The 25,360-nt window shown below is 40.6% G+C and overlaps 1 protein-coding gene across 3 annotated transcripts in view; it reads left to right on the top strand.

The window, feature by feature from the left end:
• The first annotated feature begins 12,305 nt into the window (after positions 1-12,305).
• DZIP1 (DAZ interacting zinc finger protein 1) overlaps positions 12,306-25,360 on the top strand; it is a 104,377-nt gene continuing 91,322 nt past the window's right edge. For all 3 annotated transcript variants that reach the window (XM_074191909.1, XM_074191908.1, XM_074191907.1), the window contains exons 1-2: positions 12,306-12,448; positions 12,544-13,110. In XM_074191909.1, coding sequence (XP_074048010.1) covers positions 12,446-12,448; positions 12,544-13,110 — 570 coding nt within the window. In that variant the 5' untranslated portion in view covers positions 12,306-12,445. The remainder of the gene's footprint in view (positions 12,449-12,543; positions 13,111-25,360) is intronic.

Below are 25,360 nucleotides of genomic sequence, written 5' to 3'. Positions count from 1 at the left end.
TCCCTCAGCTCAATGGGCTCATACCCTGGAGGCTCCTGCTTATGGGCTTCGCCTGCTTCTGTTTCCTGGTCTGGGATGGGAAAGACCAAGCTGCTGGCTGTGTGCCCTGAGGGCTGGGCTCCCAGTGCTCGCTCTGGCAGAGGTCCCCCCGCTGTTCCCCCACTTTGTGCCCAGTGCTCCCCGGGGTGCAGCTCAGGGGACTCCCCCACTGCTGTGAGCCGCAGCTCCCAGTGTCCTGGGGCTGCCTCCGGGAGGCTGAAGTTCTTTCGCTCTGGCGGGCCACCCCTCTGGTGGGCCACCCCTTCGACCCCTGGGAGCAGAGACTTTCTGCTCTTTTCCAGGTTACCTTGAGTAGGAGAACTGCCTCACTGGGTCCCTTTGTGGGTTCTGTCTCTTGAAAATTTAGTTAGAGTCCTTAGCTGATGAGTTTTATCAGAGAGCTCCTAAGACTTGATCCTTTCTTGTTGCCATCTTGGCTCCGCCCCTACCTAATGAATTCTTATCCCAATGTCTTGTCTTTGCAATTGTCAAATATAAAGTATTATTTTTATTTTTTGCTGTAAATTGTGTATCTACTCTATTCTATTGATCAACCTTTTTACTTCTTAGCCAGTACCAGATAGTTTTGATAATTACTGCCTTATAATATAGTTTAAGGTCTGGCACTGCTATACCTCATTCCTTCTTTATTTCTTTTGATATTCTTGACTTTTTGTTTTTTTCAAATGACTTTTGTTTTAAATATGAGTCAGGCTTTTCTGTGGAACATCCAGATGGAGATTTCTGGCAGGTAGTTGCTGAAGAGCTCTAGAAAGAGAAATATAATAAATATATATATACCTATATATTAATTTAATGTATGTAGAGTTAATAATTGGAAATGATGAGGTCATTAAGAGGGAACAAAAAGAAGATAACCAGTATAAAACCTGATTTCACAAAGGAGTATTTAGAAAAAAGGAGGAGAACCAGGAGAAAGGTATGATAAAAACCTAGGAAGGCGAGGATTCAGGAATAGGATGATCAATAGTGACAAATGCTGAAGAAAGATCAAGAAGAGTTTGGGCTGAGAATAGGTTATTGGATTTAACAATTAAAAGATGTTTAATACCCTTAGAAAGAATCATTTCAGTTGAGGAATGGGAACACGAGGTAAATTACAAGATATAAAATAAGGAAACATATTTACCAAAATTGTTCACCAGGATCATGAAGTATATCCTTCACAAAGTTCAAATTAGAGAAAGACTCGCTAAAGATGATGAAATCTTCCAGGTGCTTCTGCTTATAACTCATCTTTTCTTAATTGCATCAAAACCCTAACAGAGTCTCTTTAGTGAGATCCATGGTCATTCAAAGGAGAGCAGATTAATTTAAATGAAATTTCAGAGTTGATGTGATTGTTTTCTCATCTGTAAAATATTAGATGTAATATCCCCAAGGTCCCTTTCAGTACTAAAATCTATGATCCTTTGAGTTCTTTCTATTTCTAGTCATATGGATCTATCTTTGCAATTCTTTTGAAACTATTTGTTCATATCCTTTAATGACTTATACATTGAGGAATGGCTGTTAACCATATATTTATTATGTCCCTATATATTTTAGGCATTAGATCCTTCTCAGGAATATTTAATGCAAAGACTTTTTTTTCTGTCACAGGGATGATCCTACAAAACTGGGCATATACTCTAGCTTCTTGGGAGTGAACTAGTACAACAGTCCCTTTCTGTGGAATGTGAGCTCTTGCTTCTTGCTGAGGGACATACATGATCCAGAAACTCCTGACTGATCCTTTTGTTCTTGTGATTGAGATTGCATCCAAGAGGATAAATGACTGATATAGGAAGAACTAGCTGCCCACTCAAGCTATAAAAGGAGTGAGAAGAAATTTTGAGTATGCCATTTTTAGTTTCTTCTACCTCTTCCAAGAAATTTCTGCAAGGGGTGGAGGGAAAACCCAATACCATCAGTGGCAGATGGCAGTGAGAACACGTGCTTGCATATGTCAATGCTGGCTGACCAGAAGATATTTTTCTCTAACCAGACCACCTTTTGAAGAAGGTAACCACTAATAGGATAGTATTCAACCACAAAGATCAAAAGAACTCTACATAACTGACCCTTATTTAGATCTTACATAAGGGATTATTATTTATAGTGGTTTAAGCATTTGTTAATTTGTTCTTATGATTCAGTTGTGTCCTTATATTACATCCAACACTCTCCAAATCTTCCCCCCTTCTCTATTTTCTTACTATTGCTGATGGCACCCCAACTCTCCTAGGCCCTCAAGCTCTTAACCTAAGTGTTATCCATGACTTCTCACTCTCTTTTACTTTCCATGTCCTGTCTGTTACCGATCCTGTCAATTTTCCTTTGTAACATCTCTTGCATATGCCCCTTCTTGTCTCTGCCTCTGATTACACCCACAATTAACTTATATACTTTATATAACTAATACTTTATATCACTTTAGAGTTCACAGAGAAAATTATACACATTCTTTCATTTGATTCTCATTATAGCCAGCTTCAAATATGTGCTAATGAGAATTACAAATCCTGTGAGGATGGTAGTGCAAATACTTTTATATCCAATTTTCAGAAAAGAAATTGAAATTCATTGACTTATTCAAGGTCTCATAGCTGATTTCGGAGCCAGGAATGGAACCCAGGTGTTTTGACTTTGGTTCAGAGCTGTTCCCTCTTATGACACTGTGAATGTTAATTTTAGATACCATGAGTTGTGCTTTGTAAAATTCACAAAAAACACACACTCAAACTTTTCTGACATTTTATCCATTTCTTTTAATTGCTCTAAGTTTCTTTATTACATCTTCAGGAATGACACAAATCTACCAGGGGTAGCTAACAAATTAAATTCAAGAAAAAGTTGTGACCTGGAAACACTAAAACAATAAAAAGAATTTAGATATAGCTGTAGAAACTGGGGCTTAAAAATTCAACCTCAAATGGCTAAGCAGTGCTTTATTTGGAAATGAAGTGACCTATAAACTCAATGAGTCATATTTTAGTGAAATTTATTTAAGCAGATAGTATAACAAGATCAGGTCTTGTTTGAAAAGCAAGAGCTAAAGAACATGGCTCCCATGGCATAACTTGATGCTTTTAAATGAAGGCATATTTTTTTTAACATTTTAACATTTTATTTGTTTTCCAATTGTATACAATAGTAATATGTGTTCCCTCATTTTTTGCAAGGCTCTGAGTTTTTCAATTTTTACCCCCCTTCCCTCCCCGCGAAGGCTGTCTGATAGTGTCTACATTATTTCCATGCCATACATTGATGTAAACTGAATGTGTTATAAGAGTAAACATAAACCCTATACCCCCCCCACCAAGAAGATGAGAAAACTCAAGAATAGAGAGAAAAAAATGTACTTCAGTCTGCTCTGTCTCTGGGGTGAGTTGCTTTCTTTATCATAAGTCCACCAGAGGAGTTGCTTCAATATTTTTCCCTCAGTTGCTATTACTAGCTGTACCTCCACTCTATTTCTCCTCATCTCATTTATTCTGTTCTCTCTCTCTTCTTTCATCCTGGCCCTGTCCAAAAGTATGTTGAATCTGAGGACCCTCTCCCTTGATCTTCCCTCTCTTCTATCACCTATTACCTCTTCCCTCCCCCCATTCCCCCTTATGCCATCCCTTCTCATTTTTCTCTAGGGTAAGATAGATTTCTATATCCTATTAAGTGTGTATGTTATTTCCTCTCTGAGCCATTTCAGATGAGAATGAAGGCTCACTCATACCCCCCTGCCTTCCCCCTTTCCACTACATTGAAAAAGCTTTTTCTTGACTCATGTGAAATTTCTTAGCTTCTTCTTCATCTCCTTTTCCTTCCTCCCAGTACTTTCCTTTATCACCCATTGACTCCATCTTTTTGCTATATTATACCATTATATTCTGCTCCTTTCTATGTCCTGTCTATATATGCTCCTTCTAACAGCGCTTACAAATGAGAAAGTTCATATGAGTTATCAGTATCTTCTTCCCATGCAGGAATACAAACAACTCAACATCATCAAGTTCCTCATAGTTAGTCCCTCTCTTCCATTCCCTCTATGTTTCACCAGAGTCCTGTACTTGGAGATCAAACTTTCTGTTCAGCTCTGGTTGTTTCAATAGGACAGTTTGAAACTCCCCTGTTTCATGGAAAATCCATCTTTTCCCTGAAAGAGGATGTTCAGTTTTGCTCGGTAGTTGATTCTTGGTTGTAAACCAAGATTTTGTCTTCTGGAGTATCATATTCTAATCCCTATGAGCCCTTAATATAGATGCTGCCAGATCCTGTGTAATCCTGACTATGGAGCCTTGGTAGTTGAATTGTTTGTTTCTGACAGCTTTTAGAATTTTCTCTTTGATTTAGGAGTCTTGGAATTTGGCTATAATATTCCTGGAAGTTTTCTTTTGAGATCTTTTTTCAGGAGGTGACTGGTGAATTCTCTTGATTTCTATTTTACCACAGCTTCTAGGATCTCAGGGCAATTTTGCTGTATTATGGAAGCATATTCTTGTATAGTCCTCTAAAACATGTCCATTGCCAACCATCAGTGGACACAGAAGCACCTGTGCCTAGAGATCGGTGGGGTGAGATGGCAGCAAAACAGGAGAGGTATTTTATTTCCCGATTATTTAAAGAAAAAGCCCCATCTCATTAATGTTGCCTTATACATTTCCTTGCTTCAGAATTTATAGCTCAGGAGTCTCAAGATAGATACTAGCCTTTAAGGTTGGAATATTTATCCCTTATGGTGGAGTCCATGATATACAGACCTAGAACTAGAGAGGTGACATAGAATTAGAAATATTAGATCAGTGCTCAGGAGAGCTGATTGTTAAATTTTCAGTGTGAGCTTTTACACCTTGAAAATCAACAAATATTACCAAGATTTGTTGTTGTTGATTGTCTAAACTTTAGAAAGTAATGAAAAATGTTAATAATGCAAATTAAACTGAAGAATATGGCCTGTATATTTTTTTTCTGAAAGGCCATTTGTTGAACATTTATTAGCTCACTTCTCATTTGAGTGCTCTCTCAGATATTTAATAGCCAAGTTACTCTTACCAAGTCACTTTTAACTCTCAGAGCCTCAGGTTCATTATCTGTAAAATGGGAATAATAATAATACCTACTTCACAGGTTTATTATGGAGATAAAGTGAGAAAATGTTTATAAAGTGCTTAGTAGACCTTAAAAGTCATGTAAAAAATTTTCTATTTTGGTAAAATATATATATCATAATCCATGAAAATGAGAAGCTATGTAGGGTAATAGATAGAACCTCACTTCAGGTCAAGAAAGTCCTCCCTCTCATACTCACTAGACAAGTCACTTAAGTTCTCCATGCAAATCTTTGATATCTATAAATTGCAGAGTAGTTGCCATTGGTAAATGGAGGTTCTCCAAAGCATGCAACCCAAATACTCCTGGGTGGGACAGAACCAGATTATAATCTAACAGTATGTCAATAATTCATTTGGACCCCTGCTCTATTCCAATCAATATTAATCAGTTTGATATTTTACATAAATCCCACAAGGATAATTAGATAAGATAGGTTTATATAGATGGTCTTTAGAATGGGCTCAAACTTTAATGAAATGTTGTTTACCAAGTTATGAAACTCACTAGTGTAGCCACAAGAAAACTGACAAAGATATCCTGCTTTGCTCAAATTCCATGGGTCAGACCCAGCATATGGGTGGGATGCCTTGAGTTTTTGGAAAGACTCCCAAATTTATTTTTTCTCTCTTGTCTAACATGTAATCTTCCTTCCCCCTCTTCCTGTTGATATGTCACTTTTGACCCTCCTAAGCAAGGGTTAACAACCAATGACATCCTGTATTCATTCCTTAAACCCAACAAATACAACATCCTGAAGGCCAGGGACATCTCAGACTGTGGGGAAGATCTGGGATCCATTTCATTGGAGGGAACCATGGAACTCTGCCTCAGTGGTTTTTCATGCAGTTTGAGCAGTTATAATCCCCATAATGGAAAATATTTAGCAAAATAAATACAAATCTAGTAAAACATTGGTAATGTTAATATATGTGGTTTTCTAAGTCAATATGTACAGTATGTACAGCTTAATGGCTCCTGTTTCTATTTGAGTTTGACACCCCTGGTGAAACCACAAGACTGGTTCAAAAAGCACCATAGGAAAGGGTACCTGGGGTCTCACCCCAGGGCATCAAAATTTAGGGCTTCTTCCTTTGGAGGTCCTCCAGTCTGCTGTTCCCTCATCATATGGTTCTCTCATTTATGATCTCAATTGATCCTGGGCACCAAAGGAGATGATTGGGGATTCTCATTCTTTTTTTTTTTTTTTTAGGTTTTTTAGCAAGGCAAATGGGGTTAAGTGGCTTGCCCAAGGCCACACAGGTAGGTAATTATGAAGTGTCTGAGACAGGATTTGAACCCAGGTACTCCTGACTCCAGGGCCAGTGCTTTATCCACTACGCCACCTTAGCCACCCCAGGATTCTCATTCTTGAAACATGTTCCATACTTAGTCCTATGCCTTCTCTTAGGGTTTAAAAGGTCAGCTAGGTGGCACAGTGGATAGAGCACTGGCCTTGGAGTCAGGAGGACAGGAGTTTGAATCCAGTTGCAGACTACTTGACTCTTACTAGTTGTGTGACTTTGGGCAAATCACTTAACCCTGATTGCCTGGCATCTAGGGTCAGAAAATGCTTTCTCTGCCCTGATTTTTTTACATTTGAATTTTTTGCTCAGTTTGAAGTACCACATTTTAGAAATGACATTGAAGAAATGTAGAGCTTCCAAAGACAGGCCACCAGGATGGTGAAGATAAACTTTGATTTCATACCATATAGGAATCCATTGAAAGAACTGAGGAACTACAGAAGGGAGAAGCCTGGCAGTACCAAGTATCTGCTGGGCTGTCATCTGGAAGAGTAAATGAACTTGTTTTCTTTGATCTCCCCAAGGGCAGATTTGGAAAGATTCTAATTAAGGTTGATATCAGGTAAAACTAACAATTAGTTTCCAAAAACAAAAGAAGTTGGTTGGTCAAGTCAAGTCAATAAGCCTTTATTAGATGTTTTATATATTCCAGGCCCTGAGCAAAAGATACAAAGGACAAGAGACAATTTACCCTCAAGAACCTCATGGGGAGATAACCTGCAAAGAGCTATGTACCAACAAGATACACAACAGGCATAAATTGGAGGTAATCAGCCAAGAGAACTGGGATTTTATCTGTGATTTGAAGAAAGCCAGGTCAAAGTGTCTTGTAGAAGGTATTCTCAATCAGGGATGGATTGAACTAGGTGACCTCTGAGGTGCCTTCCAACTCTAAGCTGCTATAAACTCTACTCTTAAAGTGGAAAATAATTTTTAAAATATCCAACAAAAATTTTCCAAAAGAGTCTAATTAAGTCTATCTCCTTAGGAGAATTTATTAACTATTTTCAAAGAAGAATTTGGCTAGGTGACTAAAAAGCACACAAAATATTTTTTATGCCTTTAAGCTTAGTTTACTTCAAACTGGCAAAACAAGCAACCACATCCAACTTTTAGATGTCCAGTAATTGTAGCTGCAATATTTCACCTTTATTGCAACATTTCAACTTGTAACATTATTTTCATTTTCCAATTTAAAACCATCTCAAAATATTTTCTGTGCTAATGTTTCTTTTGGAAGTTAAGTAGAAAGCTTGGAATCTTTTTTAAATTGAATGCATTTTTTTCCCTTAAATTCAACTCTGAATTTGCAAATTTATTTATTTTTTGCAAGGCAAATGGGGTTAAGTGGCTTGTCCAAGGCCACACAACTAGGTAATTATTAAGGGTTTGAGGCCGGATTTGATCTCAGGTACTCCTGACTCCAGGGCCGGTGCTCTATCTACCTCACCCCCTAGCCGCCCCTGCATTTAAAAATTTTAATGAGAAATATCCCAGAAGTATTGCTATATAAGCATATATTTCTAAGTCAAAATGGAAGTTAAACATTTATAATAATCTACTCTACTGACAATTCTATAATTATCCTTATTAAGGTGAAAGAGTAACAAGCAGGACTCAAATGAAGCTTTGTAGGAACTCTCAAGGCCATTCTTATGATTAACTAAAAGTAGGCAGAATTTTTTTTTCTCCCAAATATTTATTTATTTAGGTTTTTGCAAGGTAAATGGAGTTAAGTGGGTTGCCCAAGGCCACACAGCTACTTAATTATTAAGTGTCTGAGGCCCAATTTGAACTCACCAGGTACTCCTGACTCCAGGACTGGTGCTCTATCCACTGCCCCAAGTAGGTGGAATTTGATAGTCATATCTCAAAGATTTTTCATGTTTCCTTATACATGGCTAAAATGTCATTATTAGATGATGTTAATATTTTTAAATTCCATCATTCTCTGAGACCTGAACTAAGTGGAAGGAAATGGACCTCAACCCCCTGGACTCCCTGTAAAACGAAGTGGGTTAAACTGGGGTAGTTTGTTAGATCACACAGATATGTGAATATCTGTGATTCCAATAAAACACTTCTGGAAGCGGCTACCACTCTAAGGGTAACATCTTGGGTGTAATAACCGAGTACTAGTAAGAGGGAGGGTCCTGAAGTTTGGGACTCTCAGAGTGTGGGCTGGGAGGAGAAAGGGTGGCTGGGAAGGGGAGCCGGCTGGGCAGGCGCCAAGGCCCTTTGCATCTGGCCCTAGTCCAGCCCAGCTCTTGATCGCACCCAGCCCAAGGGGGCAAGTCTGGACTCGGCTTCTTTTTGAAAAGCCTTCTCCGGGCTGCGGAGCACCCAGCCGGGGCTCCGGGGCCCACGTGCCTGGGCCGGAGGCGGGATTGGCGGAGGATGGGCCGGGGCTGCGGTATGCGCGGGGCTCAGCCCAGCTAGCCCAGAAGCCGGAGAAGTCGCAGAGGGGAGAGCGGAAGGGAGGGCGCGGCGGAGCCCGCCTTGGGAAGGGAGGCTTGTTTTCCGGAGCTCGGCGGCGGGCGGCCCGCGTACCGGCCGGGTAAGGCAGCGCGGCTTCGGCTTCCCCGCGGCCCGGCCCCGCGGGGTCGCGTTCCTTGCAGAGCTGAAAGAAAGGGAGGCAAAGCCCCAAAGTCTCTGCTTTGCTTCCTTGGGGGGGGGGGGGTCTGGCCCTCCCGGCGGCGCGGCTGCGAGTCACCCCCTTCTCCTCCTCCTGCTCCGTCCAGTCGGGATGCTCACGGGTCGCCGCTAAGAAGGAGCCGAGGGACCAGGGGTCCAGGTGGGGATGGGGGATCAGGAGGGGGGCATGCGAGGCGGGAGAGAGGGTGCCAGAAGCTGCCCCTTTCCCTAGCTGCCCCCCCCCCGGGAGCTCCGCCCGAGTGGCTGTGGAGGCTTCTAGTTTCCACTCTCCTTTTTAAGGGGGTGGGAGAGAACCCCAACCGGAACTCCCCTCACTGCAACCTTTGTCTTTTGGTTCGCAGTCACCACGGAATCTCTTGGTTTGCAGTCATCCTTTGGGGGCGAAGGGCCCGTAGCGGAGGGGTGTTGTGCATGCCGCACCCGGGAGAGGGAGGCCTCTGCCCAAGATCCCAGCTGTCTGGGGGAGCCCCGTGGGAAGAGCCGAAGCCTGCGGAGGGCAGTGCTCCTTCTCCTCTTTCCCGGCCTAGCCATCTTGTGACCTAAGTCAGACCAGCACTTGGGGCAAAGCCTTGGTGGAGGGTTCTTGGGAATGAGCATGCATCCATTGATTAGAAATGAGACCTGCCCTTCTCTTCTTCCACTTCTTCCTTCTTAAAAATTCGGGACGAGTGGCTTTTTCTTCCCAGTTATTGGTTAACCCCCCCCCCCCCCATCTTTCCATTGCAAAGGATAGAGACTGAAGGAGAAACGAATAGGCATTTCCTAGACAGTATGATTTTTCCAGGACTTTTTTCCTATTTCGTATTGTCTAGAAAACCTAAAATCTTTGCTTCCATACAATATTATTTGGGTAGGTGATGAGTAGTTCTATCTTGTAGGATTTTTCTGAATGGATCCCAAAGGCTGTTTTCTACTGTGTTGGATAGAAAACTTGTTGAAACTACAAAAATGTGTTTCCGTCCTAAGTCTGATACACAGTAGCTCTGACTCTGGGCAAGTCACTTAACTCCTAAATGATCTAGGTCCTCAGAGGAGGTAACTGACCTGCACTAGAAGTTTCCTCAATCAGGATTTCTCCAAACCATTGAACTCTCGATGCTATTTTATTAACTATTTTCCTTCTCTTTAGTCTTTCTAGTTATTAAGAAGAAAAAATTCCCTTTCCTAATTATTGATTTAGGCTACATAATGCCTAGAGCATATGCATTAGGCTAGGCTTTTCCTAGAAGTGCTTGTTTCTATGGTAACTGCAAACCAGCCCAGAAAGTTGAAAAGGAAGGCTATGAGATGCAGTAAAATGCAACAAAATTTGAGGAAGAGGACTTACTTTCAAATTCTGATTCAGATCTCCATTTACTGTACCAGCTAATTGTTTTGTAATTTTCTTTAAACATAATTATAATTTTATTGCAAACCCATGGAGGAAGAATGGTTCCTTAAATCAATATTATGAGGGAATATCACTTTTTTTTTAGATTTTTTTCAAGGCAATGGGGTTATGTAGCTTGCCCAAGGCCACACAGCTAGGTAATTATTAAGTGTCTGAGGCCAGGTTTGAACTCAGGTACTCCTGACTCCAAGGCCAGTGCTCTATCCACTGTACCACCTAGCCGCCCCCTTGGGAATATCGCTTTTAAGAAATCCAACATAAATATAGAAATTCCTATAAATTTTATTTAGAGTTCAAATTTATAGTCAGTTAAAGCTTTGTAGTCAGTGTCACCATAAGATCATGAAGAGCTGAAAACCTATACAGAATAATTTTCTAAGCATATATAATCTAGCAATGCTTTATATTTATAAGTTATATCTTAAAGTATTTTAAATTTTATTGTGCTATGATGTTATGTAAAAAAGATCTTGGTGGAGTTAGAGTTATAAATCACAAATTAAGCCCATTTATTGATGTAGTTTTAAAAAAGTCACAGACAAGACTTGAACAAATAAGGTTATTTTTTGCATAATGCTAAAATTTAACAGCAGCATAGTAAAATATCTTATTTTGTTCAAATGGGCAACTCCATAGGCTCAAAAGGGTGTAATATAATGTGTGTTTGTCTCTGTGTGTGTGTGTGTGTGTGTGTGTGTGTGTTTTCTTCTTTTGTAGGTTTTTGCAAGGCCCAGGGCCACACAGCTAAGTAATTATTAAGTGTCTGAGGTCACATTTGAACAAGGTCCTTCTGACTCCAGGGCCGTGCTCTATTTACTGCACCACCTAGCAGCCCCTATAATGTGTTTTTTGAAGTGAGCAGATGACTATTCTCAGAGGTAGTCAAGGTTGGAAAATTGCTCTCCCTAATGTTACAGCCACCCTTTTAACAGGTGGGATTTAACTTACTAAAACAAAACTGTAAAAAGCTTTAAAATTTTTTTCAATTTTTTAAAATGCAGTTTATAAGATGCGGTAGTTTAAAATGGTGCCCACTCCTCACACCCTCCTCTACCTAGGTTGCTTTTGAGGTCAGTCTGGGTTATGAGTCCCCGATATTCAGTCTTTTTTTTTTAAGGTTTTTGCAAGGCAATGGGGTTAAGTGGCTTGCCCAAGGTCACACAGCTAGGTAATTATGAAATGTCTGAGACCGGATTTGAACTCAGGTACTTGTGACTCCAGGGCTGGTGCTCCATCCACAGTGCCACCTAGCCTCTGTGATCTCTAGTCTATTTGAAGAATTTGAATGGCTTTGCAGAGTCTCACTGCTTAGGCTGCTATTTCAAGCTTTTCAGAAAATCGTATTCTGACTGACCTGCCCAGTCTCTTCTCTTTTTCATTTATTTTTTGTTTTCACAAGGCAGTGGGCTTAAGTGGCTTGCCCAAGGTCACCCAGCTAGGTCGTTAGTAAGTGTCTGAGGGCGCATCTGGACTCAGGTCCTCCTGACTCCAGGGCCACCCAGCCGCCCCCCGATATTCAGTCCTTGGTTTGACTGCAGGCGATATAAATTAGAAGCAGCATGACTGCAGGGTTTCTCTTCGCCCTCCCACCCGGGCCACCCACAGTAACGCTGGCAGGCCCCCCTCACCGGTGCCAGGTGTGTGGCGGTGCCCGTCCCCGGGCTTTGCGCTGCGCTGGCCCAAGGGGCAGCCGCAGGGCGGCGGCGGGGGGGGGGTCGTGCCGGGAGCGGGAGCCGGGGGGCGTCCCTGCCCTCACCGCCCCCCTCCCCGCCTTCCTCGCAGGCGCGCTCGCGGCGGGCGCCCGGGGACGCTGCCATAGCAACGGCCGGGACGCCCGGACCCTAGGCCGGAGCCGCCGCCGCCGCCAGCCCGGGATCCAGAGAGCGGCGGCGGCGGCCGAGCAGCCGGGAGGAGGCCCCTGCCGCAGCCCGCCGGGCGGCACCCCGACATGGTAAGCCCGAGCCTCGGGGGGCGCGGGGGGGGGCGGGGAGGCGGGGGGGGCCTGCCTGCAGCCGCCTCTCTCTTCTCTCCCCCCATCCCCCGCAGCCTTTCCAGAAGCACGTCTACTACCCCTTCGCCGGCGGCCCGGAGGGGCCCCGCTTCGGCTCGACGCCGCCCGGCCCGGCCCACCCCACCGGGCCCGGGGCGCTCGGCATGGCGGCGGCCGGCCCGGGGCCGCTGCCCTTCTTCCAATTCCGGCCGCGGCTGGAGAGCGTGGACTGGAGGCGGCTGAGCGCGATCGACGTGGACAAGGTGGCCGGCGAGCTGGACTTCCTCACCCTGCAGGAGAACATCATGAACATCACCTTCTGCAAGCTGGAGGACGAGAAGTGCCAGCACTGCCAGTCCGGCGTGGACCCGGTGCTGCTGAAGCTGGTGCGCCTGGCCCAGCTGACCATCGAGTACCTGCTGCACTCGCAGGAGTTCCTCAGCGGCCAGCTGCAAGGCCTGGAGGACAAGCTGCGCCGGGCCCTGGGCGAGCTGGAGCAGAGCAAGAAGCTGCTGGCCAAGCAGGCGGCCGAGATGAGGGCGCTGAAGGACGAGTGCAAGCGCAGGAAGAAGATGATCACCACGCAGCAGATGATGATCGAGGCCAAAGCCAGCTATTACCAGGTGGGGCACTGGGGCCCCGGTGGTGGGGCCCGGGCGGTGCGGTGGGGAGAGCCCCGGGCCTGGGCCGGGAGGACCGGAGTTCAAATACACCCTCAGACCCTTCCTATTGCTGTGTGGCCTTGGGCAAGTTGCCTAGCAAAGAAACCTAAAAGAAAAAGAAAGCTCATCTCGTGGGCTTTCTTGGTTAATACGAGGTAGGTCCCTCCAGCGAAATAGCCCATTTTAATGAGTTCAGTAGTTTTCAGGACTGGGTGAATAGGTTTGATGAAGAGCTGGCACATAGACCCTTCTATTGGCAACCAAGAGATGAATGATTAATTAAAGTGTCTAAAGCTGGATCTGAACTCTGGTCTTTCTAACTCTGGGCCCATTTTGAACTATTGTTGACCTATAACTGAAAGAGGTTGTGCATTCCTTTCAAGGCAATGCAATTAAGTGGCTTGCCCAAGGCCACACCGCTAGGTAATTATGAACTGTTTGAGGCCAGATTTGAACTCAAGTACTCCTGACTCCAGGGCTGGTGTTCTATCCACTGTGCCACTCATATGGATTACTGTTAACAAAAGTGAAAACCTTGCATATATGGAGCCTTGCTTCATCCTCTGGATAACCCAATTTTCCAGATTGTATTAGAATTTTTATATAATAGATAATAACTTTCCTATCTTTTAAAGAAGAATAGTTTGAGCAAAATATAACCTCTTATTAATGATTCTCAGGCACTGTTTTGATCATTTATTATGACAAGTTGTAATTCTTAGCAGTTTATATTCATGTCTTAAAGGAATTTTAAATATCACCTAGTGATTCAATTCAGCAAATGCTTATGAATGCTATGCATTTTGTATACTACTGTATACCCATGTATATGTTACTGTATATTGAAGAAACAAAAATGACAGAGAATCTGCTTTCAAGGACATTGTATTTTAGAGAGAGGTCAGGATTGCATCATGTTGAAAGAGAAATAAATTGAAAAATACAAGGTACTTTCCAAGAAGTGGGAGGAACTAGGAATGAGGAATCTCAGGAAGGCTTTTTGTAGTAGGTGGCACAGGGCTGAGGTTTGGAAGAAGCTAGGGATTCCAGGAGACAGAAATAGATGAAGAACATATATGGGGAGAATTTGGGCAAAGACAGAAGAGGCAAAAGTCAAAATTCAACTAATCAATAAGCATTCCTTAAGCATCTGTTAATCATCAGGCCCTCCAGTAGATGCTAGGGACAGGGTCTAAAAGGTGATTTAATTGTTATGCAGAATTTGTGTGCTCAACCCGGAGTCTACAAGACTTAAGTTCAAATAAGACCCCAAACACATTATTTTTTTTCCAACTGATATTTACATGTTATGAAAGTTTTTCAACGTTCATCCACATGCATATGCATATTTATAAGTTAGATAATTTCCTTCCCTCCCCCACCCCCTCCCCTCAATGGTGAATAGTCTGGTGAACTTCATAACACTGATATATCATAATTTGTTCAGCCATTTCTCAGTTGATGGGTATTCCCTTAATTTCCAGTTTTTGCCAAAACAAAAAGAGCTGCTATGAGTATTTTGGAACATGTGGAGCTTTTCCTATTTTATATGATTTCTTCTGGTATGATCAGTTTTATCATTCTTTGGGCATAGTTTCATATTACTTTCCAGTATGGTTGTTGGATCAGTTCTCAACTCCACCGACAATGCATCAGTGTCCCAATCCTGCCACAACCTTTTCAACATTGATCACTTTCCCTTTTTCTCATTTTAGCCAATCTAATAGGTATGAGGTAGTACCTCCTAGTTGTTTTAATTTGCATTTCTCTAATCAATAATGATTTGTAACATTTTTTCATGTGATTATCTATAGCTTTAATTTCTTTGTTTGAAAAGTACCTCTTCATATCCTTTGACCTTTTATCATTTGCGGAAAGACTTGTAAACTTAGAAATTTGATTCAAATCTCTCTATATTTTGGAAATGAGACCTTTATCAGAATCCCTAGTTGTGAAAATTGTTTACCAGCTTTCTGTTTTCCTTCTAATTTTGGCAGCATTGGTTTTATTAATGCAAAACCTTTTTTTAATTTAATATAGTCAAAATCATGCATTTTTTTAATTATAATGTACTCTATTTCTTGCTTGGTTATATATTTCTCTCTTTTCCATAGATATGACAGAGTATTTCTTGATCTGTTAATTGTTCTATGGTATCACCCTTTATGTCTAAGTCCTGTACTCATTTTGATCTTATTTTGGTATAGGATGTAAGATGTGGGTCTGTGCCTACTTGTTGCCATACTATTCTAGTTTTCCCCAAAACTAGTTTTTTTGAATTTTTTGTCAAATAGTGAATTCTTATCCCCAGAAACTAATGTCTTTGGGTTTGTCAAATAGTAGATTACTGTAGTCATTTACTACTATTTATTTTGTACCTGTCCTAATCCACTGATCCATTACTCTATTTCTTAACCAGTACCAGGCAGTTTTGATGACTGCCGCTTTAAATCTGGTAGAAAGAGGTCACCTTCCTTTACATTTTTTTCATCAGTTCCTTTGATTATTCTTTTTTTCCTTTTGTTTTTGTTTTTTGTTTTTGCAAGGCAATGAGGGTTAAGAGGCTTGCCCAAGGCCACACAGCTAGGTAATTATTAAGTGTCTGAGATCGGATTTGAACTCCTGACCCCAGGGCCAGTGCTCTATCCACCTAGCCACCCCTTCCTTTGATTATTCTTGATCTTTTTTTTTGCTCCATATGAATTTTGTTACTATTTTCCTAATAATTATTTGGTAGTTTAATTGGTATGACCCTGAATTAATAATTTAATTTCGGTAGAATTGTCAATTTTATTATATTAACTCAACCTAAACATTAGCAATTGACATTTTCCCAGTTGTTTAGATCTGTCTTTATTTGTGTGAAAAGTGTTTTGTAGTTGTGTTCATATAGTTTCTGGCTTTGTCTTGGGAGACCTCAAGCACTTTACTAGTTGTGTGGTCCTGGATAAGTCACTTGACCTCTATTTGGCTCAGTTTCCTCAACAGCAAATGGAGCTAGTAACAGCACATACATCACAGGCTTGCTGTGAGGATCAAATGAGATATTTGTTAAAAACTTATTATAATGCTTGACTCATTGTGAGCTCTGTATGAATATCTGTTCCTTTCTTTTCATCCCCTTCCCCTCAATGCAGCTTAGCACATCCTTTTCAACCTGTAGTCTTAATAGAATTGCCTAGAACAATGAGAAATGAGGTGATGTGCCAAGGGCACCAGCTAATATATGTTAGAGGGGGCCGCCTTGAACCCAGGTATTCCTGATTCAGAGACTGACTTTCTATCATCTACATCAAAGTAGTGTGGTTACAGAGTATAATGAAAGAGTTTCTCCTCTTTTTTTTTTTTTTTTTAGTTTCCAATCTTTTCTTTATTCCCTACTTGTATAGAAATAGTCACCAAAGTAGCTGTTATAATGGCTGCCACGATACACAATGCAACTAACACATTTCTTCTGCCTAATTCTCTTTAATGTTTTTTCTAAGAACTCATCAGCAGGAGACATATACCAGCCTTCTACCTTGGTCAGTATTATAGAAAATTTTGGTTTTCTTATCATGAAAATAACATCATCATCCATCACTTCCTTATTTATACATGTTTGAATAGTGCAATTGTAACAGTTAACATTATATCCCCCCTTTTTCTCTGATAATATTGACATCTTTGAAAGATCCTATCATGAAGACAATATCTGGTCCAGTGCATGCAGTCACAGACAATTTCTTTTTTGCATATGATATTTTGTCCAAGATCTTATTTCATTCTATATCTTATCTCATCTATAACTGCCATAGCCTTCCATATCTCTGAATTAGCTAACCCTATTTCTGGGTGTATAATTGGTTTAATATAGCCTGGAATACCCCATGGAACAATTCTATCAGGAGAATTCCACACTTGAAGCAAAATAGAATGATCATAAATTCTTCTATCTAGGCTATGACAGGCAACCCAGGGTGAAAAACATTCATTATCGAAATCCCAAACATAAATTTAAACAAGGAGATTCTGTAGGAATTATCTTTCTTCCTTCAATACTTTCTATAAATGGAATTCTTGATATTTCTAAAGTCCTAAATGCTCACCTGTTAAAAATATTTGGATGAGTTGAATGATTAGTTTTACTTAATTTAGCATATGGTTCAACAATACACGTTTTACAAAACATTTAGGTGTCACAGTATTTAAACCAGAAAAATTATACCTAAATTTTCTTCACAGCATCTCTTCTTTGATATCTCCAGTAGGAACTTTGTTTTATCCCAGATAATCTGCAGCATCCCCAATTAATACAATTTCAACCATACTGTCTCCTCATTGTAGAACAGTGACCCATGGAGGGTTTTGAATGTAAGTCCAATATTAAATTCCTTTTACAGTCCCCAAATTGTTCATGAGTAATGTAAACAACATAAATTGTTCCATAAGTCCATGCCGTGTTCTCCTCTCATATTTCCCTCTTTGATTTCTTAAGTGTAAATTTTTCATTTTCCGTATTACTTGATTTAACTGGTCTGCACAGTCTGATGTTTCTTTCTGGTACCCAGACAGTTTCTCCATCCTAATTGCCTGCTGTCCCTTTATGAGCACTCTTTTGACCCACAGGTGTCCAGACTTTTCCTTTCAAGATTGATTCCCCTCCAGGTCCGGCTCTCCGTCCATCCGTCTGTCCATCTGTCCATCTGTCAGTCTGTCTGTCCATCAGTCCCTGGTCAGGCACCAGCTATCACCCACAATAGCTCTGGTGGGTCTGGACTTGAATTTCCAAGAGTCAGGTCGGGTAGACAAACATATCCAAACACGAAAGTTTGGGAAGTGAAAATCTACCAAGAGTTTCTCCTCTTAAGGAGTTTACCTTCTATTTAAAGGAGACATTCTGTATTCATAGGACTATAGGGTGGGATTAGATGGGACTAGACTTGTGATTTTATTGATTTAGTAAATTCCCAATGAGGAAACCCCTTTGACCAATGGAGATTGGTACCTTCTCTGCAGCTATTAGTCTCAGACAATTGTCTGGAGCACTGATAATGCTTAGTGTCTTGTTGGCATAAAGGATGAATGAAATGGTGCAAAGATGGAACATGGAGGGCTTACATGTGAGGAGGAACAAGAAGGCTTTGGTTAGATTAGAATATGGGAGAGGGAATAATATTTAAGGAGGCTAGAGAGGTAAGTGGGGGGTCAAATTGTAAAGGGCTTTAAAAGTCAAAAGAGGAGTTGATATGTTTTTTCCTGAGAGGTACTTGTGCAAGATGGATGGGATTGAGGAGAGATATGAAAGGCAAAGACCAAAGAAGACTCCATTTTAGTAGCTCAGGTGAGTGTTGATGAAAGCACAAATTAAAGAGAGAGAGAGAGACAGAGAGGAGACAGATTTTTATGCATAAAATGAATTTAAATTGGAGAAAAGATTAGAAGCTTAATGAGTTGAAGATGAATAAATTACAAGAGTTGGTAGGAGGGAGAGCAAACAAGTGCAATTCCCTGAAATCAGAAAAAGAGGATTCTCCGGCCAAGTGTTTATTCTATGAAAGGAATGTGGAAACAGTAACTGATTAACCATTATGAGACCAGTTTTCAGATAAGATATAGGTTGCTTGAAAAGTATGATTGTGAGAAAACTCCTTGCATCAATCTTTGGATGGGGGTTTCTGACTGGGTTTCTGATCAGCATAATTTATACGTCCTTAGTTAAGAGTCTCTAAGCAACAGATAGAGGTGGTCCAGTTTCCCAGTCATGCAGGACTAGGTTCAAAGAATTCCATAAATTTTTCTCATAATTCCTATAATTGAATAATGTTTTCTCCCAAGACAGAAATTAGACTAGACTTAAAATTGAATAGAAAAGGAACTAAGCTAGATCTAGAATTGGATTCACCCAGTTTCCATATTTCTGGAAGTAGCGGCAACAAGATTTGGAAACCATTTGAACATGCTAGGTGAGAGGATACCAAAGTGGCAAAGATACCATCAAAGTCATCAACCTGGGAGGACTAGGTGATGTCTTTGACAGAAAGAGGCAAATTGGGAAGAGAAGTAGGTTTGGAAGGGAAAGATAATGAATTTTGCTCTGGATTTCTTGTGCTTGAGAGGCATATGGACACCTGAGTGGCAGATTTCTATCAGGTAGTTAATAATAGAAGACTAGGGATTGGGAGAAAGGCTAGGGGAACACCTGCATTGAAATGATAATTGAACCCATGGAAATAACTATCCAAAGGAGAGCGTATAGAAGAAGAGAGCTCAAAACAAAATGTTGAGTAACATCTTTAGAATTTGGAAAGGAAGTTGGCAAAGAAGCCGAGGAATGATTGGAGAGCTAGGAGGAGAATCAGGAAAGAATACTAGCATTGAAAGCCGAGGAAAATAAGGATAGGTAGTAGGAGAGGATGGATTGCCAATAATATCAAGAGTTGTAGAGAGGTTAAGAAGAAGAGAAATCTAAGAAAAGGGATTTGAATTTTGTAATTAAGGTATTGCCAATATCATTGGAGGGAGAAGTTTTAGTCACAAGGGAGTGGTGTAGATAGATAACAAGTACAGATGGCCTTTTCCAAGGGTTTGGTTCCTAGAAAGAAGCCAGATTTAGAAAGGAGGAGAAACAAGATGATGGCTTGATGAGATGATAGGTCAAGAGAAGATTTTTAGAGATGGATAGATGTGAGCATGTAAGTAGGAAAGGATATAGTGGATTGGAGAGAATAAAGATTGGAGGGAGGGGGTGATTGAAGGGGCTAGTCCCCTGGAGGGAATGGGATCAAGGGCTCCAGATGAATTTCAGCAATTTCATTTATTTGAATAGGGGAAGGAGAGAAGTACATTTTTATTTTCATCTACCTCTATTTGAAATTTATTATTTTCTTTAATTATTCAAAAATATAATTCTGAGAAGACTATACTTGCCTGTCAAAGGGGTCCATGACACATACAGTCTAGAACAAAGAAAAAGAGAATAGGGGATAATTCTGATGACTGGAATAGGGAATAAATAGGTTCTTTAATTTCTCAGTAAATTAAGGAGATGAAATCCTCTGCTGAAAAGGGAAATTGTCGCTTGAAGAGAGAAGAGAAGGTTTGGAATAACTAATTGAGAGTGGGGGGGCATTCATTAGAGAAATGAATAAAAAGATTGTTTTTCTTCAATGAGGGTAGAATTTAGATTCAGTGATGAACCCATTTCACACAATTGTGTTGTTTTCCAGTGTTGTTCAGTAGCATGAGAGGAGGAGCTAGAGAAACAGGGCAAAAGATTCAGGGTTGCTTAATTGTTTTGAAGAGAAGAAAGTGAGTTCAAAGCAGGGCTGATGAGTTGTCTGAGAAAACAGGGATGGGTGGTGGCTAAGGTGGCAGAGAGGATAAAGAATCGATTTCAGAGAAATGAGGCAGAGGAAGAGATGAAAGAATCAGAGGTTGTAACCCATGAGAGGAATATCAAAGGTCTGGATGAGAATGATGTCAAAAGTTCGGCTGTAAACATTTTAAAGCTGTATTATCCTCTTCTCTCAAATCTCAAAACCCTTTGGGTTTTAACTCCTCACACCTTGCCAAGCTTGAACAGGTACAGTACATAGAATGTGAAGCCTTAGAGTCAGGAAGAACTAAGTTCAAATATGGTCTCAGATACAACTAGCTATGTTATTCTGGGCAAATCACTTAAACTGTCTGCCTCAATTTCCTCAATTGTAAAAGGTTGCCCCTTCAATCACCCCCTCCCTCCAATCTTTACTCTCTCCAATCCACTATATCCTTTCCTACTTACATGCTCACATATATCCATCCTTAAAAATCTTCTCGACCTATTATCTCATCAAACCATCAGCTTGTTTCTCCTCCTTTCTAAATCTGGCTTCTTTCTAGGAGCCAAACTCTTGGAAAAGGCCATCTGTACTTGCTATCTATCTCCAACCTCCTAGGGTTGTTGTGAAGATCAAATGAGATGATATTTTTAAGGTGCTTAGCACATTGACTAGCACATAGCTGATTTTTATACATGCTTATTTACTTCCAACACTTATTTACTCTATCTCCTACACTACTACTTGAATGATGAATGATGCTGATGTAAATCATGAGACCATGTTGACTGTGTCCACTGCATTCTTGATATTGAATCTGAACTGGACCCTTCTTGTAACAAGGAAAGCCTTTCTGCATTTCCCATTTTATTCTCTGTTGAACATTCCCTTCCCCCATTGAGTATTATAAATCTCTTTCTTTGAGCCCCCTACACCTTTTCCCATCAGCCCTAGAACACAATCCTTGTCTCATACTTTGCTGAGAAAATAGACTATTCTGAGTCCCTGCTTCCCTCCTACTTGTATCCACAAGACCCCTTGAATTCATCTCCCATTCTTTCTTTTTCACCAGTCTCTTGAAGAGACGACCCTTTTTTTTTTAAGGTTTTTGCAAGGCAAATGGGGTTAAGTGGCTTGCCCAAGGCCACGCAGCTAGGTAATTATTAAGTGTCTGAGACCAGATTTGAACCCAGGTACTCCTGACTCCAAGGCCGGTGCTTTATCCACTACGCCACCTAGCCGCCCCGAGACGACCCTTTGCCAAAGCAGCAGCTCCTCTATTTATCTCCAACAGCAGACTGTTTCCTCCTCATCTCTTCTGCCTCTCCCTTAAAACCCCTTTCTGTCTGCTTGTTCTCTCCCTTCTGACTGCAAAGCATGTCCATGTCACCATCATCATGGTTTAAAAACTCTTATTTGACTCTGCAAGTTACTGTCCAAAGTTACTGTCTTCCTTTTCTTTCATAGCATAACTTTTAGAAAAAGCAGACTGATCACTGGTCCTGGGGCCAAGAGGCCCCGAGCCCACATACCACCTCTGAGACCCAGCAACCACCTGACCCTGTGGTCCCAGACAGGCCAACCCAATCCCAACTCCTTGCAAGAAGTAAAAAAGAAAATGTGTTATATCTGACTATTCTCTCCTATGATCTACCCTCTCCTCTATCCCTCCTCCCCCCTTTCCCCCTTCTCTCCTTTTTACTCTAGATGTCTGTACCCTATTGAGTGTGTATACTGTTTCCTCTCTGAGCCATTGCTGATGAGAGTGACGTTTCCCCTCATCCCCCCTCACCCTTCCCCCTTCCATATCATTGCAAAAGCTCATTACAATATATGTGTATATATATATATATATATATATATCTTTTATATGAAATATCTTAGCCTATTCCACCTCTCCTTTCTCTTACTCCCAGTGCATTTCCCTTTTAGCCATTGTCTCCATGTTTACAATATATTATATCTTCAAATTAAGCTCTCTCCTGTGCTTCATCTATAAAAATTCCTTCTTCCGGCTCTATTAAATGAGAAGTTTCATATGAGTATTATCAGTACCATTTTTCTATGCAGGAATACATGCAGTTCATCATCATTAAGTCCCTCATATTTTCCCCTTCTCCACTCTCTATGCTTTACCTGAGTCCTGTCTTTGAAGGTCAAACTTGCTGTTCAGCTCTGGTTGTCTCAACAGAAACATTGAAAACTCCCCTGGTTCATTGAAAGTCCATCTTTTTCCCTGGAAGAGGATGTTCAGTTTTGCTGGGTAGTTGATTTTTGGTTGCATTCTGAGCTCTTCTTCCATCCAAAATATTATATTCCAAGCCCTGTGAGCCCTTAATGTAGTTTCTGCTAAGTCCTGCATGATCCCGACTGCAGCTCCACGATATTTGAATTGTGTCCTGGCTACTTGTAATATTTTCTCTTTGACTTGGGAATTCTGGAACTTGGCTATAATATCCCTGGGGGTTGTTTTGTTTTTGGATCTCTTTCTGGGGAGATTGGTGGGTTCTCTCAATTTATATTTTGCCTTCTGCTTCTAGGAAATCAGGGCAATTTTTCCTGTAGGATTTCATTCAACTTAGATCAGTGTATATAATACCATGGAAACAATGTAAAGACTAACAGACTAGGGGCAGCTAGGTGGCGCAGTGGATAAAGCACTGGCCCTGGAGTCAGGAGTACCTGGGTTCAAATCCAGTCTCAGACATTTAATAATTACTTAGCTGTGTGGCCTTGGGCAAACCACTTAACCCCATTTGCCTTGCAAAAACCTTAAAAAAAAAGACTAACAGACTGCCTTCTTTGGGCAATGTGGGGAAGGAAGCAAGATTAGGGGAAAAATTGTAAAAAATTCAAAAGAAAGAAAAGAAAAAAGAAAAAACTGTTTGCCTTTGTTGCTTCCATTTTCTTCCCATTGTATTCTCTTTCAATCTGATTTCCAACTTTATCAGTCAACTACCTTCTCCAAGTGATGATGATAGTGATGATGATGATGGTAGTGGTAACAATAACAATAATAAATATACTTATATAGCATTTTCTCCGAGTCTGGCACCAAATCCAATGACTTCATTCTTGATTCTTGATCTTTTTTTCTTTTAACACTGTTGACCTACACCTTTTCACCTCAATATTCTATTCTCCTTGAGTTATGTGACAAAACTTTTTCTTCCTTCTGTCTGACTGACTGTTCCTTCCCAGTCCTCTTTGTAGGGCCACCATCCAGCTACCTCTTTGGGTATATATGGAACTCTGCCCTCACTACTTTTCTTTCTATATTGTTTCACTTGATCTTATCAACTCCCATGGGTTCAGCTAGCCTTTCTACACAGATGATTCCCACATCTCTATATGCATCCCATATCTTTCCATAACCTCATATAACCAGGCATCAGTCTTAATGATTTTACTCCACAGCATCTCTCATCTGTCCTCCTCTCCACTGACATAGCTACCACCCTAGTTCAGCCCTTCAATCACCTCACTCCTGCTCATTGCACCTGTCTTTTAATTGGTGTTCCTGCAAATCTCCTACCCCCTTTCCTGTCTATTTTCTTCAGAGCCAACAAAGTGACATTCCTAAAGCAAAGATCTGATTGTGTCATTCCCTATTCAAGAAACTAAAGTGGTATCCTGTTGTCTCTATAATCAAACACAAATATCTTTGACATTATAATCCTTTCACCTGGGAAGGGAAGGGAATAAACATTTATTTAGCATCTATTCTATTCTGTCCTAACAAAACAACCCTTTAAGCTTTGTGCCATTATTATCCACATTTTACAGCTGAAGAAACTGAGGTAGCCCAGGGTCACACAGACTTGACTCCAGTCCCAGTATTCTGTGTACATCATGCCACTAGCTCTTCTATCTTTATCTTTAGTAAATGCTCTTTAGTCAGTAGGTTTTATGTCTTCTTCAAGGTCGGGAGTTATTATTTTTGATGCAATTCTACCTATGTGAAGCTACTAATTTTTTTTTGTTTTTGGTAAATAAAATTTAGTTCAGTAAACAATTATTATATGCCTGCTTTGTGCAATTATTCAGTATTTTTTTGTTTTAAAAAGCTTTGTTAAATGGCTATTATAATTTTTTAATAAATATTTTATTTATTTGTTTCTCCAACTACATGCAATGGCAGTTTTTATCAATCATTTTTTAACAAGGTTTTTGAGTTTTACAATTTTTCTCCCTCTCTTCCCTCCCCCAACAAAAACGCAGTCTGATAACAAGCTTTACATTTATAGCCATACTAAACATAGATTGATATTGAGCATATTGTGAGAGAAGAATCAGATCCAAAGAGAAGAAAGAAAACATTAGAGTGGAGAAAAGAAGAGATAATAAGCTTTGGTCTTCATTTAAACTCCATAGTTCCTTCTCTGGCTATGGATATTTTCCAACACAAATCTTTTAAAATGGTCTTTGATTATTGTACTGCTGAAATGAAAAAGTCTATCATGCTTGATTATGACCCCATGTGTTGTTAGTGTGTATAATCTTCTGGTTCTGCTCATTTTACTCTTGCTATTATAATCTTAAAGTTTTAATAGACTTTTAATTTACATAGTATATGTTGTTGGTTCTGCTCTCTTCACTTTGTTTGAGTTAATCTAAATCATCTCATGTTCTCAGAATTTCTAATATCCATTTTTTTTATTTTAGAAAGGTTTTATTTATTTTGAGTTTTACAATTTTCCCCCCAATCTTGCTTCCCTCCCCCCACCCTCCACAGAAGGCAGTTTGTTAGTCTTTGCATCATTCCCATAGAATGCATTGATCTAAGTTGAATGTGATGAGAGAGAAATTATATCCTTTTTTTTAAGGTTTTTTGCAAGGCAAATGGGGTTAAGTGGCTTGCCCAAGGCCACACAGCTAGGTAATTATTAAGTGTCTGAGGCCGGATTTGA

This window comes from Macrotis lagotis, chromosome 6, assembly GCF_037893015.1.
Source record: "Macrotis lagotis isolate mMagLag1 chromosome 6, bilby.v1.9.chrom.fasta, whole genome shotgun sequence".
NCBI classification, from domain to species: domain Eukaryota; kingdom Metazoa; phylum Chordata; class Mammalia; order Peramelemorphia; family Peramelidae; genus Macrotis; species Macrotis lagotis.
The sequence above is the reverse complement of the archived record's forward strand: the minus strand, read 5'-3'. Positions and strand labels throughout refer to the sequence as shown.